The sequence below is a fragment of the Fulmarus glacialis genome, unplaced genomic scaffold, assembly GCF_000690835.1.
Source record: "Fulmarus glacialis isolate BGI_N327 unplaced genomic scaffold, ASM69083v1 scaffold14660, whole genome shotgun sequence".
Classification (NCBI taxonomy): Eukaryota; Metazoa; Chordata; class Aves; order Procellariiformes; family Procellariidae; genus Fulmarus; species Fulmarus glacialis.
In genome coordinates, this window is record NW_009185893.1 from 20,625 (window position 1) to 35,147 (window position 14,523).

A 14,523-nucleotide genomic window follows, 5' to 3' on the forward strand; every position below is an offset into this window, starting at 1 on the left:
CGAACACTCCCCTGAACTTGCACCAGCTGCTTACCTCCACCTCGTGCAAGCAGGGATGTAATAAAACCCCTTCCGCCGTAATTCCTGACAACCAAGAGGAGACGCTGACCTCAGACCTAGAAACTGATAGCCACAGGCAGACCATCCTACTGCTCTATGGGAGACAAGCTATGCAGAACTATTTCTATGAACTACTGTTAGGTAATTACAGCATCTTCAACAGCTTAGCATCTGGCAGACTCACAGCATGGACCTCCACATCTTCATCCTTTCTGCTCACCAGCGCTCCTCCTCCCCAACCCCAGCTCACAACTGCAGCCTCAACTCGCTCATTTGGGGCTATTTCCTTCAATACAGTCACAGGTACCACCAACTTTCAATTTTATAGTAGCAGCAATAGAAAATTAGCACTGCATTCATTTCTCTTGTTCAAAGTTTCTCTGATGCCCCCAGCTTTCAGACCAAGGTGAGGTTTTGATACATAGTTATGACAAACCTTTCAGGAGCAGGAAGATAATCATATGCCACCTGGGTTACTGCAGAATTCAATTTACTCTGCAGCATGCTTTATGCTGGTCTGTAGCTATTAAAGGGAGAGACAGTTTCCAGTGGAGGAGCGTGCAGCAATGCACAGCTAAATTGCTTTCTCAGCGTTCCCCAACGCCTTTGAGCCCCCGCACTCCTGCACCAGGAACAGCAGCCTCGGGCACTGCCCCGGGGCCATCCTCCCCCGGAGCCCTCTCCCCACCTCTCAGGGTAACACGTTTGAAGTCACAGACAGCTTGCAGCAACACATTATTTGATACTAGCTCATCTTTGTTGCACAAACTTCAGCCCACTTGTAAACACACTAAACCTTTTTCCCTCATCTGGTCAGACAGAACTGCCCACTCGCTTCCCTCCGCCTGCCGTGAAGCTGTCTCCAGATTGATCCAGGACCAGAGAGAATTTAGGAGAACAGGATCCTCAGGTAAAAAAGTATGGAGGGAACTCCCTTTTGGTTTTGTGGTTGTTTTTTTTTGTTTGTTTGTTTAAATAGGGACAACTATCTTTCTTAAAATTAGCTGCACCGTTCCTCCCTAAAATGGTTTTCAGCCTGTGGCAACCAGTGCATAATCTTTTCAAGCTCCCCTAGAAAGACAGCACACTCAGACAGACATAAGTACCCACATGTGTTGCAAGACAACCAGAAACAAAGATTCTTAAAGCATGAGATAAAGATGAGAAAGTAAGAAAATAGCTCTTAAGGTAAGTCCCCCCTGCTGGAAAGTACCGCATCTCTGGCGCGCAATTGCATTCCTACCTGGGAAGCTGCAAAGCCACGATCTCCATGCTCTGAACAGACTGCTTCCCATCAGAATAAAGCACGTTGACCTTTCAGGAAGGGGGGGAAAACAAAAAGTTATAAAATCAACAGGATTACCACCTAAAGCAGAGATCCAATTTAGAAAGAGGCCTGTTATCTGAACAGTTTCATTCATGGATAAATATCTATCTCTCAGATACAGATTTCCCACACAGCCGAGAACACATGGAACACCTGCATTCACCCTTGAATAGGTATTAACCAGAAAGTTATATTTAGCTTAAACTGAAAGTTAGAGTTCATCATATCTGTAACGTTATTGCAGAATATTTTCTTGAACAGTTAAAAGTCATAAAGAAAGTGCAATCCCCATTTATAAGGGACCAATTACATGACTTTTTAATTTTTTTTTTTTTTTTTAACAGATGAAACATACTAAGCACTGAAAAGTAACAGCAAAAGGACTAGTACTGAAGCTTGGCTGTTGATTTAGGCATTAAGCCTAGAGACTACCTTTCAGGAGCGTTATTGTTCCCCCCTCCCCGGTTTTGTGTTCTAAATTTAAGGTCAAAGTACCAAAAGGTGTCTTGACAATTCCTCCAATGTTAGAAACTTTTTCAATAATAGGCAAATATAACATTCCTTTGTCTAGGATATGTAGTTCTCTGAGAAATTAAAACCCCTCTGAACTGGCACCAGCAAACTTCTTTAGCTAACATTTACACTTGTTTTGTTAGCACAGAACTTAAAACCATTCATTGCAAGAGGAAAAAAAAAAAAAGCCAGCAGCACCAAATAATTTGCTTACCATTAGTTACCGTAGGCATTTTTATTACATTAAAGCTTTAACATTTATCAGAATACTGGGTCAGGGAAGAGCAAAAGGGAGAATAACTTAAAAAAATAAAGCAGCCTCGCTGGGAACTAATATTTAGAAAAATTAACCAACAGCAGAGTAGGAGCTTCCTGAAATATAAGTGTTGTAGCATTTAAGTTATCTACAGGAGGACATGACGAATCCTGGTAGTCTCACAAGTTTTCAGTGCTGTTGAACAGTCCTTCAGAGTGAAAATCATGAGAAAAACAGTCCTTCAAAGTGAACATCATGAGTAAAACAAACAACCATTTTTTTCATTTATTTCTCTATTTCCCTTTTCTCCAGAACCATGACTTTCCAGAAAACGTCTTACTATTACTTCTCAGATTCTCAGACCTTGCAAAGGTCATGAAGGACAACTCTTCCGTAAAAAGGCACACATTCCAGAATACAATTTTGCACAGAAGACGATTAGTTGTCAAAGACGATGCCAAAATCCCGAAGTTTAAATGATTATGTTTTAAGAAAAGATAGGCTTTTCCTACCGATCATTTCTTGCTATCAAGCGTAACAATCCAGACAATCTGATTCAAGAATTTCCCAATACACTGATCATTAGAAAGCGTGTTGTGGAAAGATTCCCCATATACTTGTCATGTTTATTATCCCCTCCCTAGCCACCTGCACCTGGCTAAGGGAAATCCAAGTAGCCCAACACGACAATTTTTTCTTAGTATCCAAAAAGGAAGTTTTAATTGATAAGCCAGTAGTGGTAAATAAATAAAGCGATAGTTACTACATTATTCATCCCCAATTCCCACACTACTAGTGGTCACAGTCTGAAAAACCTTAGCTGACCATAATTAAAAGAAAAATAGGAATATACATAAAACTAGCTGTCTTAGACAGCATTTTTATTAAAAATGGATACACAGAGACATAGCAGCATTTACAATAGTTTTTAAAAAGGCATCAAGTTGTAAGCCAACCATTTGAAAAAGAGGCTTTGAAATGTTGTCTTCCACAGCACTTTTTGCCCATTTGTCAGCAGGGGACAGTATGACTGCAGATTACCTGAAGGACAAACAGGCACAGTAACTAATCAAGCCCTTTTTCTGAACCGTTGGTCACATCAAGCATCACCCTCCGTAGCAGCATTTGGAGCACTCTTCGGTGTTCTTTTAAGTCGCTGGTGTACTTGATCCATTTCTTTAAAATATTTTAATGTTCAATAAAAATATTTCAAATAGAAAAATTTTTCTGTCACGAAAAAGTAAGGTTTCCTTTTCAGATTTCATAAAAGCTTATGAACTTCACTGGCAGCATTTCCATAATGGAGCAGGAGTTAGAACCAGCAGAACAGGCACTTCAGCAAAATTGTCTGTCAACAGTTTCTATAGTCATATTGGCTTCAGTCCAGAAGACTGTTTCTTACTACTTTGTGGTGGTGTAAGGACACCAGTGGGGAAAGGTGAAGTCCTATTTTGCTCAGCCAATATGGCTTGTTTTGCTTGAGCTTTGTCCTGAAAGCACAGGAAAAGGGGAGAAGAAAAAAAAAAAAAATATCTTTACTTGGGTATATGCAACAGATCAATATAATTCAGTGTTTCATAACTTGATAGATTGAAATCTATATCTGTATCTAGCCATCCCTAATAGTAACTGATAAATCATGCAGTACGCAATAGCTAGTGAATACAAACCCCAAGAGATCAGTATTAACTTTTGGAATCTGATGATCAGCACTATGGTACTTATATCTTCAAGAAAGCAAAATTCAGAACCAACTGAACAGGAAGAGCTTTAACTTCTACTACAATTAAATAACCTAAATAGAAAAAAAAGAAAACTCCAATAGCTTAGATTAACTACAATTTGTTGGACAAGATTTTGATCCTCTGCAAGTTTCTCATGCTAAAAACCACTCTTGCTCAACTTCTTGTCAACCACCACTATCACATAACAGTCCCACAAGATCAGCCTCAAATGATCAGCCTTTATTTTCTCTTTTTTATCAGACAAGGTTGTGTTACCTATATTTCCTATAGAGAAAGGTCTAACATACATTTGAAGTATTCCAAAGGGTAGAAATATGCTTCTGATTTCTAGGGTAATTATTTGCCATTTGAGATGAGATGCTTAAGTCAAATCACCTTTTTAAACTAAATACTGAACAAATCAGTCCCAAGACAACTCTCTGTCCCAAGAATTTTGGAACTGGAGTACAACCTTATGCCTTTTATTATCACTCAGTCTCAATCTGATAATGCTTCACTCAAGTTTACTGTATGTTCTAACCAAAGAAGAAACAAGATTTAGGAGATTTTACAGACAGATTTTGTCTTCATTATACACATACATACCAGCAAATCCAAGCTGTTTATGTGCGTCTGTATATTGTGCAAGTCTTCAGGAGCTATACCTCTAAAGTGTTTGAGTTTGGTGCTTCCTACTTCCCTTATAGCCATTGCAAATGGAACCATCCATTTTACACATTCCTCTATCTCACACCATTCATAACCTGGAAGACAAGACATATGCTTATCTGCCTGAATGAAGACTTAATGTTTGTAAACAAATTAGACTTAAGTTTATAAATGCCAATACCTGAAACTTTCTGCATCAGCTCAGATGAGGAGAAATGATACAAAGCAGAAGCTGCAAGTACTCCATATGTATAGTCCAAGCAGCCAATATCCAGCACACAGAGATCCAAGAGCTACAAGACAACAAATGTTTAATAAGTTTATCACAAGAACACTTTTTTTTTCCAGGTGAAATAGCATTTGAAGGAAGAAATCAGTCTTACCTCTGCTATTTGTACAAATATTTGCTGTGGATATTGTGGCAGCAATACCTCATAAAGTTCATTTAAATACGCAACTTGCATGTAAATGTTTAGCCATGATACAACCGTCAGTGGATTTAAGTTCCAATTAAGAGCCTGAAAGAGTAGACATGCACAAGACTTCAGTATTAATAAAGAGTTCCTAACTTAAACCATGCAACTTTATTTACTCCAGATTAGAAGCTGTAATTCCAGTTGGTCAAGGCCAAATCTAATCCTCTCCCGTACCTCCTCCTGCTGATAGGGTGGGGGAACAATTCATTTTGTTAATACACACAGACTGGTGGATGCTTTAAATCACTTGTTACCTAGAGAACACTGTGTTCTAATTAGAAAGAGAAATTGTGCTGCTCTTAGCAGCACATAAGATTAACTGAGGCTCTCTGCTTTTAGTCTGATTATGCTATATGTTTTTAAAAACTAAAGTAGAACTAATTCCACTTTGAAATATTACCTTCATAATGATCAATTCCATACTAAGGATTTCATCTTCTGTACAAGCCCCATCTGTAACATAGGCAAACTGGTGCAGCTTTGGTGGATAAATTTCCTGAAAGATAGGAGATGAAATATTTAATTTGTAGAATAGGTTGTAACTAGTCTCATGTGCTTAAAAGAAAAAAAAAAAAAGAAAAAAGAAAAATAACAACCTGCCACTACTTCAGCATTTCAAAACAGAGGGAAAAAAACAAGAAAGAACCAAACCCCGATCATAACTTATGGAGTTCTCCTCTGCCTTGAATATATGCAGATTTCTTGTTCAACCTTCCTGCTCCTAGCCTTCACCTTTCACTTTCGATGGATCAAACATGCATTATGTTTGACTACAGCACCACTGAGACGGTATAATAATTGACATCAAGATTTTTTTATAAATCCTAAAGAAAAGGCCTTTTATCCCTTGCTTGAGAAGAACAGATTGAAGAATAATAGCCCTCTTAAAAGACAAATAGTAAGAGCACTATGTATTTTAATAGTTCAATTTGTTCCAGTAAATAAAGAATAGCTCAGACTATCATCCAGTAGGTACTCCACTGAAAACAGAATTGCAACAAGTGGTCTCTGTATACAGCAGCCAGCCAAAAACTCATTTAGCAACCGCAATTAAAAACTTTAGATTTATTCTAACACTGAAAAGACTATCCTTTTAAGATTAAAGAGATATACTGTGATGTTAGCTAGTCTTAATTTTAGCCACTTCTAAAAAAGAAATAGGATGAATTTTGAAGAGAAAAAAGGATCTTTTTTTTTTCTGTCTCCCAGCTGAAAAGTCATAGCAAACTCCATAAAGACTGCCAAAATGCATCTAGTATACAGTAAGTGTGCTGCCTCTCCATTCACATTTTTATGTTTAAGTAAACCTGGAGATACTTACCTCGAGCTTTGCTGCTATGAATAAAGAAGAGATACCAATAAGCTGCAATAGTGTTTTTACAACATTCTGTTGTGTTGCCATAAACCGATCAAAGAAATCTTGTGCTAAATAAAAAGTTTCTCTATGAAGCTTGTAGACTTCACAAACCTGGAGAGACATCAGAGATTACAAAGGTCAAGAACAGTGTTATAGAGTCAAAAACAGATGCTACAGATGTATTAAAAAAAAGCAAGAGCTAGACATAAAATTCATATTGGCTTTCTGCTTCACTGCTATTGTGAAGTAACATGTTAACTAAGAGCATGAGTTAAATAGTTTCCTTTGACACAAGATGACTGCCACTACAGTAACTCCCAAAAAGAGATCAGAGTGAAAACCCTTTTAGGAAATGCAAGCACATGTTCTAACAATGTCAGAACATCAGTTCCTCATTTTTGCAAAGACGCATCATTCCAACACCTCAAAAGAGAAAATTCTCACAAATACTTTAGAATTAAGAACAGAGACTATGCCACCAAGTCATCCAAACAGCAAAAAAGACTCGCACACAGACAGAAGAGTTGTAGTACATTGTACATGGCAATAACAGATAGACAGATTGTGAGATGCATCTGATCTCTAAGCCACCACATCTTCCTTTTTACAGTGACTTTCATAGTCATTTGTGCAGCTTTTACCTGCAGTGTGACCTTAAAAAGCTTACATCATGGAGCTTTAGGGAAAAATTGATTATTATCCACTATCAAGCTAAATGAGTAACAGAATATATTGTCAGTTTGTACACGATCAACTCAATCCATTATATATTTTTTTTTAAGTTTGGTGCCATTAATTGACAAACTTTAAGATGAAGACGAGTGTCTAGTGCTGAATGGGTTACGCAAAGATCATGAAATGTACCCATGACAGTTATTAGTACACTTCAACAAAAGCACACTTGAAATACTCACAAGCACAGAAAAGCTTACCTCCATTAGCCAGTCTAGAAGGATTGTTCTCATTTTAGGTTGCAGGAGAGGGTGCCTTTGCATATAAAGTTTATCCCTCACATACGTCTCTTCTTTGTTTATCATGTTTTTCCATACGTCATCTCTGTTTGCCCAGCTAAGACAGATCAATATGTTTAGTCTTGAATCATAAGGTAAAAGGGAGGCAAACAAGCAGCAGCAAAATGGCACACTTACGCTAGAACTGGTAATGGTGAAGCTCTAGTTGGAACAACACTTAGATGTATAAAGTGAGAGTAATCAACACCAACTGGATCATCATCTTTATCCGGAGTAGGAATCAGCATATGGGCATTTTTGTGAACATTATTCCAGGATGGCTGTTAAATAAAATACAAGATTTTTACATTATGCCTTTTTAATCATTTTAGCTATAAATAGAAGACAAGACATTGGCAAGAAACTATGACAGAATCGATGATTACCTCTTTAAATTGCACAGAATCACAGAACTGTTGAGATAGGAAGGGATCTCTGTAGGTCATTTTGTCCAACTTCCCCTGCTCAAGCAGGGCCACCCAGAGCCAGTGGCCCAGGAACATGTCCAGATGGCTTCCGAGTACCTCTAAGGATGGAGGCTCCATGGGTGGAGGCTCTCTGGGCAACATGTGCCAGTGCTTGGTCACCCTCACACTAAAAAAAGCATTTCCTGATGTTCAGATGCTTCAGTTTGTGTCCATCTCCTCTTGTCCCATCCCTAGGCATCACTGAAAAGAACCTGGCTCCATCTTCTTTACATCCTCCCTTCAGGTATTTATATACATTGATACGATCTCCCTGAGCCTTATTTTCTCCAGGCTAAATAGTCCCAGCTCCCTCAGCCTTTCCTTATAGGAGAGATGCTCTGGTCCCTCAGTCATCTTAGTGGATCTTTGCTGGACTCTTTCCAGTAGTTCAAGTCTTTCTTCTACTGGGGAGCCCAGAACTGGACACAGTACTCCAGGTGTGGCCTCACCAGTGCTGAGTAGAGAGGCGTTGCTTATTTTCACAATAGAGAAAGTTTGCAACTAAAGCTGAAGAACATTTACCCTGTCCTCTTTTTGAAGGACCACAACTGTTTCTTGGAAGAATATCCAAGTCAGAGTCTCCTATTGTCATGTTACGTTTTGTTTTTACCAAAAATATTTTGCATGAAACCAAGATGCTTGCCTTCAGGTAAAGAACAGGCAGACAGAACTTTAAAACCCAATTTGTGATTATAATTATACAAATACAAGGTCAGGATTTCTGGTAAGGAATATGTAGATGCAACGCCTGAAGTCATGGTTCCATGCAAAGCAATCTTGACAAAACAGTAGTTTATAGAATTTTTCTTACTCATTCATCTTGCAGTGCTAAGATGAAAAAAACAAAGCACTTATGATCCAATTGTTTTCAGAATAAAGCAAGTACATGTTAAGCAATTGCCACTAAAGTATCAAGTTGACCATTTCATATACAGAATTTTGCCAAGGTCTGCAAACATCAGCCATCCAACATTTTACCTGTCACATCCTTTTACTTTTGTTTGGACCAGAACTTAAGTTTAGGTTATTTTTCTCCTGGCTAATTCTGTTAAACAAGATCTTGGTGTATGCTTCGCACAGTTCCCCAGGAAAAAACTACTTGTTTTATTTTGCGGTCAAATACAAGAATACAAAGCCAGCCCCATGTCATCATGCCTAAACAAATTAAAATTTGGCATTTCTGCCTAACAGTGAAGTCAGCCAACTTGCCGCAAATCTGTTTTCTGCAGCACTAAAAGGACAGAATCCCCTAACAAGATTCCTAATGTGCTTCAAAAAAAAAAAAATTAAAAAAAAAATCAGAAGAATCATTAGGTGCTAACAAGCAAAATGCTCTACATGAAATTTTGCCTCTTGCAAAGAAGTTTCCACACCTGATTTTTGCCCTGTCCTTGTTACAAGTGACATCACTTTTCAGCCAAAATGGCTACCTCCTAGCACCAGCTTCAGAAACAGAAACCACTGACTTGAAACAAAAAGCACATTTCACAGTTCACTCACAGCTAAGACTGCTTTGTACTTTGAGTTACTGACACACAGATGAGTAGTTTTTCTTCTTGGAGTTCTATATGCAAATCTAAGCATAGCTACATACCCAGCCATGCTACAATTTAATTTGGGTGGGGGAAGGCAAAAAGAGGAAATAGTATCTTTATCTTAAAAATTACAGATTCCTTATGAACTGAAAGTTTGAATAAAAGTGTCGCATCAGCATTGCTTTAAGTTAATTTTTGTCCTCCCTCAAAACTAGACTTTAGTCACGCTTTGTCCTCCAAACTGCATGGCAAGCCCAGCTGCCAACAGCCTTTGGAGAAGTGCTGCCTTATCAGTTAATCAGCAAACCAACAGAAAAGCAGTAGATTATATAATATCTATTTAAAGGTGCCTACTACACCAGCAGCTTCTGAAGGACAAGGGATCTGCTCCACAGAGTTCTCAACCAAAGTAGATACATCGCATACTACATGGCAGCAACAACAATTGATTTAAGAGATTTCACCACCACCAATCTTCTATAAGGAAATATAAATCAAAGGTCAAGAGCCTCTTCGGTGTTTTGAGAAGAAGTGAAAACAAAGTTTTTGACTGGATAATGTCTCTCACCAAGACGACTGGGTAAAAGATGCAAGCAACAAAAAAAGCATATAGCTTAGCTAGAGACAAGAAGGAAACAAATGCGTAGGGCCCTCAACAGCAAGAAGCTACCAAGAAGGGAGAGAGGAGTCTGAATTACCATAAATGAGGGAACACCACAGCTCTGGCATGGATTTTGGTTGAGGGAATGAGCATATTAATCAGACTCTTGAGTCTTTAAAGCAGATTTAGCAAGAGGTTCAAACAAAACTAAGAAACAATATCAAGAAACTGCATTACTTCACACTGTAACTGTAAGGAAATAGGAGCCACCACTGAAAAAAGAAACAGTTTAAGGTGGGGAGGGTGTGAGGGAACCATGAAGAGCTTCCTCTGGGTTTGCACAGAGCCAACCTGAAAGCAGCAGCTGCCAAAAAGCGACAGATGTTACAGAGAATCTGTGCAGCCTAATGGAGGAAATCCTACAGTCCTGGGCTTACTTCTGAGGCAAATAGGAGCTGAAGTAGGATGCAAGCCAAAAATCAGTGGAGAAAACTGCCTCTTGAAATCTCTATGGAGCCCAGCAAGAACTCTTGGTGACACCCACAGTAATATTCCAGATACAAGAATAGCAACAATTGATCAGAGATACAGATCTGTATCTCAGACCTGAGAACTAGATACAGATTGGAGTAATTGAACTGAGGACATAAGAAGGCTTGTTAGGAGAAGGAGCACCAAGGAGGGCAGAAGGTAGGTGACCAAAGAAGTCCATCAGAGCAGTCAAACCCATACAGCCCCAAACAAAGAACATCCAGGAGTTCAAAGTTCAAATGCTCCCGCACCTCAGTTTTCTGCAGCATGCCATCATTCACTGATATATGAAACATTCATTTAAACAGATCTTTTGGACATCCTTCAGGCATATAGGCCAGACACAAAATGGAGCAGGTAGCGACCACTGGGGTTATTGGTTACAGGCAGAGCCTTCAGTGAAGCAGCCACACCTAAGAATACAAGCTGCTGAGACACTCGTGCATCTCGACGTGAGCTGGCAGCCACCAGAACAAGCTTCCACAGACTCAGGGCGAGGAGGGCAGCAGGAAAGCAGAGGAAGAGGGTGATCCAGAACTGCATTCAAACAGCAAGGTCAGAGGATTTTCAGCATGGAAATCAAAGGCAGATGAACAGGAGGGGGATAGGCCTGCCTCACCCTAAAAAGCAGCACCTCGTAACAGAGAGACATCGATATCAACTACTAGACTGCAGCCTTAGTTTCCCCATCAAAAATAATAAGACCTATAATTCTAGCCATTTTTCACTCACAGGATGCATTAGTTTGAAGTATAGGGTTTTTCTTTGCCATCAGAAAGGGATTCCAGAATTAATAAATAGGACAGAAAAGAGCAACTCACATTATTAAGTTGTTCCAATTCTTTCTGAATAGCATAGGAGCTTCTACTACTTTTAATTTTCTGAAGAGTCTGAATGTTATCCTGCCCCAGATTTGGGCCAAGACAAGCCCTCAACCTGGATACAGTTTACATTCTTTCTGTTTGTCTGAAGACTTGCAAGTTGGTTTTTGGGGTTCCTGTTTTGGTTTGGTTTTTAAATCAGATCTTCCAAAGATCACCTAGACTAATCAAAGAAACTTTTTGGAGGATATTTTCAAACCAGTTAGGTGGAACATTTTGACAACAGTAAGACCGGATTCTGGAAAACTGTCCAGTGAGAAATTGATCAAAACTATTTCCTGAGCGTTTACTCCATCTTTGTTCCACCTGAAAACATTAGTTAGTTTCATCTGAAGAAACTAACTTCTAGATTCAATTCTCTGCTCTAGATGGAGGTGGCCATGTAATTTGTATCACAATTGCATGAATGACTCTAATCTAGTTAGATGAATTTTGTTTTACACGGAGCCTTGGAAGTGTATCCGTCCATAGAAAGCAGCCAGAATTAATATGAGAATTGCTAGCAGAATTACAGCAGTGCCAGTTCTCTAAAATCAAACACAGAATTTATGCAATATTCTGCTGTCACAAACCTGATGATATAGCCACCCTTTCATCACATAAAGGGTAACGGCATCCTAATTAAGAACTCAGGCCTTATGTTCAACAGAAGCAAACTAATGAATTGACTATGAAGATGCTGTAAAGTGGGATGTGACTATGATATTTTGCCTTGTGCACAAACTAGTGTCAGTAAACAATTTATTTAATGTACAAGTCATGTGGTATAGACTGCAGTGGATTTATAGCTACTTGCATTTTAGAATTGTTGTGCCTCAACAGAATAACTATCTCGCTGGCTATCATACAAGTCTGCTATACTGCTGCTGGAACCATAAACATATTCTCATTAGTGGCCCATGGCAATTTATATCAGAGAATAGCTTGTGTCACACCATAAACTGAAGAGCTGCTGCTGTGCAGCCAAATGTTAGCTTTTTTAAACAGATCTGTAACAATCTGGCTACTTTGTCACAACAAATAACCTTCTCTATGTAGGGACGGATACACAGGTACCCATTTTATTTATGGTTTACAGAATCAAAGGGCCAAATCCCACCAGTATCCTAAGCTTAACTTGAAAAATTCCTAAGTAAATATTTTGGATGCCTGCTGCCTAAATTATCTAAATTTTAATTTACCTATCATTCCTGAAGTAACATTGAATAGCTACGAGGCCAGGAACACAAAGAAGAACAAAAAATGGGAAGTCTTTATCTACTTTCAAAGTTGAAGGTCAATGTCCGTGAAATACATTTCAAGTTTCTTTCCACTGTCTTTCTGGGAGATGGTAAAATGGGGTCCCTGTGGAGGGGTTTTTAACAGTACCTTACATTATGCAATAAACATGCACAAGAAGCCCTTGCTCCGCTCAAACAGAACGAATCTTTTGGTGAAGGAGAGCTGTGGTGAAGGACAGGCAGCTCTTCCTTGTCAGAAGTGAGAAATTAGTTTAATATACTGCACAAAAGACAGACAGAAGGGAAGGAGAGATCCCCTCATTAAATGCTCACCATTTGAGCCCTGCTTAATATGTTGACTGATAACTAGTATACACAGTTGCAACAAGCAGAGGCCATTCCAAACAATGATGCCCATCTGTTATGGTAGCACTTTAGTCTTAGAACTTCCAGCTGCCACTTCTGGTTAGATGTACCACATTATGCATAGCCTTGCGTACCAAATGAGTACTGTCTGTACTCCCTGATCATGACTTTTGCAGCTTAAGTATCATCCTGCATGTGCATTAACAGGGTGAAGTCCTAGTGACAGTGACTGAGCAAGCATGTGTGTGTGTGCAGGAAAAAAAAAGGGAATAAACCTATTTCAGAAAACAGGCTACTCTCCGTTTTATTTAGAGCGGGCATCTCAATGTACAAAAGCATCATGCTTTCAATACCATATACCAACATAGCATCCAATATAGATGCCAACAGCATCTCAGGTTCAAAGATTATAGGAAGGGCACTAAGGGAGCAAGAGGACACTACTAAAGTTAGTTTTGAGTTCGTAACTCAGATCATTCTAAGCGTCTTACTGAGAAAACTGGCAATGGTCACTACTAACCTCCACTGCAGGCCTCATTTCCACAGCTAAGTGACTTTACAGGAATTATCCCTCTGTTCTGCAGAGAAATAAAGCCTATTTTACTACCGCATTAGCGTCTAGTGTAAACTTCAAAGTTCCAGTCGGGAACCTCGTACTCTGTCAGTCTGATAATGACACTTGTCAATAGGAATGGAGCTGATGGTGGAAGGAATGGGGGATCTTTCTTCTCTCCCAGATGATACTTAAGTAGAGACTTGACTGCAAAGAGAACCTTCTCAAAAGATGATTCTGTTTGTATGATGCTTAAGTGTCTCATGCTTTGGCCTGCAAGGTACAGCATGTAAGCACGACTGTACTTTTGCAACTCTCTAGAGAGGTCACTGCAGAGTCCCTCCATGTAGGCCTAAACGCGTATTAAAGCTTTGGTAATGTGCGCCCTTGCAATCCCAGGACAGTTGGATATACTGAAGTATTAACATAATGTTACCAACATAACATAATGAGGCCAACACAGGCCTCAACTCTTGCAAAGACTCCAAAGTAACCTGTATGACCTGAAGTGTTTTGCACTCTTCATCAGCCAGGGTTGATAGTCCCCCTCGCCCATGGCTATACAGCATGTGGTAGCTGTATATCTGTTGTACCGTGTTTGTAATAATAATGAGGTACTGCAAAAGAATAATAGGGTTAAGTAAGATTACAGGAGCATGCTCTAAAACAAAATCGGTTACCTGGTTTTCATATTGCTTTTTTCTAGTCATCTCCATTTTAACAATTTCTTCATCAGGATCCTGTAAGAACTACAAAAAGCAATACATAATTTCAGGAGTACAAACCACGGGACAGGCGACCATTGGCCACTGTGACGTGCACCCGGTCCCTCAGGATCACAGCCCCCCAGCAGACCACCACCCGCCCAACACCCGGACCACCACATGGCCCCCAGCCACCCAACAAAAGGAGGCGAGGGCCCGGAGGCCAAGCCCGGCAGCGGGGCAGGCGCTGCCTGCGGGCACCAGGGTGGGCCG

The 14,523-nt window shown here is 39.6% G+C and overlaps 1 protein-coding gene across 1 annotated transcript; it reads right to left on the reverse strand.

Moving 5' to 3' along the window:
• Positions 1 to 3,088: 3,088 nt before the first annotated feature.
• CCNE1 (cyclin E1) lies at positions 3,089 to 14,289 on the reverse strand. The gene is made up of 9 exons (XM_009583212.1): positions 14,227 to 14,289; positions 7,531 to 7,673; positions 7,315 to 7,450; positions 6,347 to 6,493; positions 5,426 to 5,521; positions 4,933 to 5,067; positions 4,731 to 4,842; positions 4,487 to 4,644; positions 3,089 to 3,646 (listed from the first exon to the last, which is right to left on the reverse strand). The coding sequence occupies exons 1-9, from the start codon at positions 14,260 to 14,262 to the stop codon at positions 3,524 to 3,526; spliced, it is 1,086 nt and encodes a 361-aa protein (XP_009581507.1). The 5' UTR covers positions 14,263 to 14,289; the 3' UTR covers positions 3,089 to 3,523.
• Positions 14,290 to 14,523: the final 234 nt, after the last annotated feature.

Bases quoted from the DNA above. Each gene is read 5' to 3' on its own strand.
- CCNE1 (XM_009583212.1), bottom strand. From the start codon at position 14,262: ATGGAGATGACTAGAAAAAAGCAATATGAAAACCAG. The intron at 7,674-14,226 runs GTAACCGATTTT...TTTATTTAACAG, and splicing joins AAAAGCAATATGAAAACCAG to CCATCCTGGAATAATGTTCA. The intron at 4,843-4,932 runs GTAAGACTGATT...GTTGTCTTGTAG, and splicing joins TATTTGTACAAATAGCAGAG to CTCTTGGATCTCTGTGTGCT.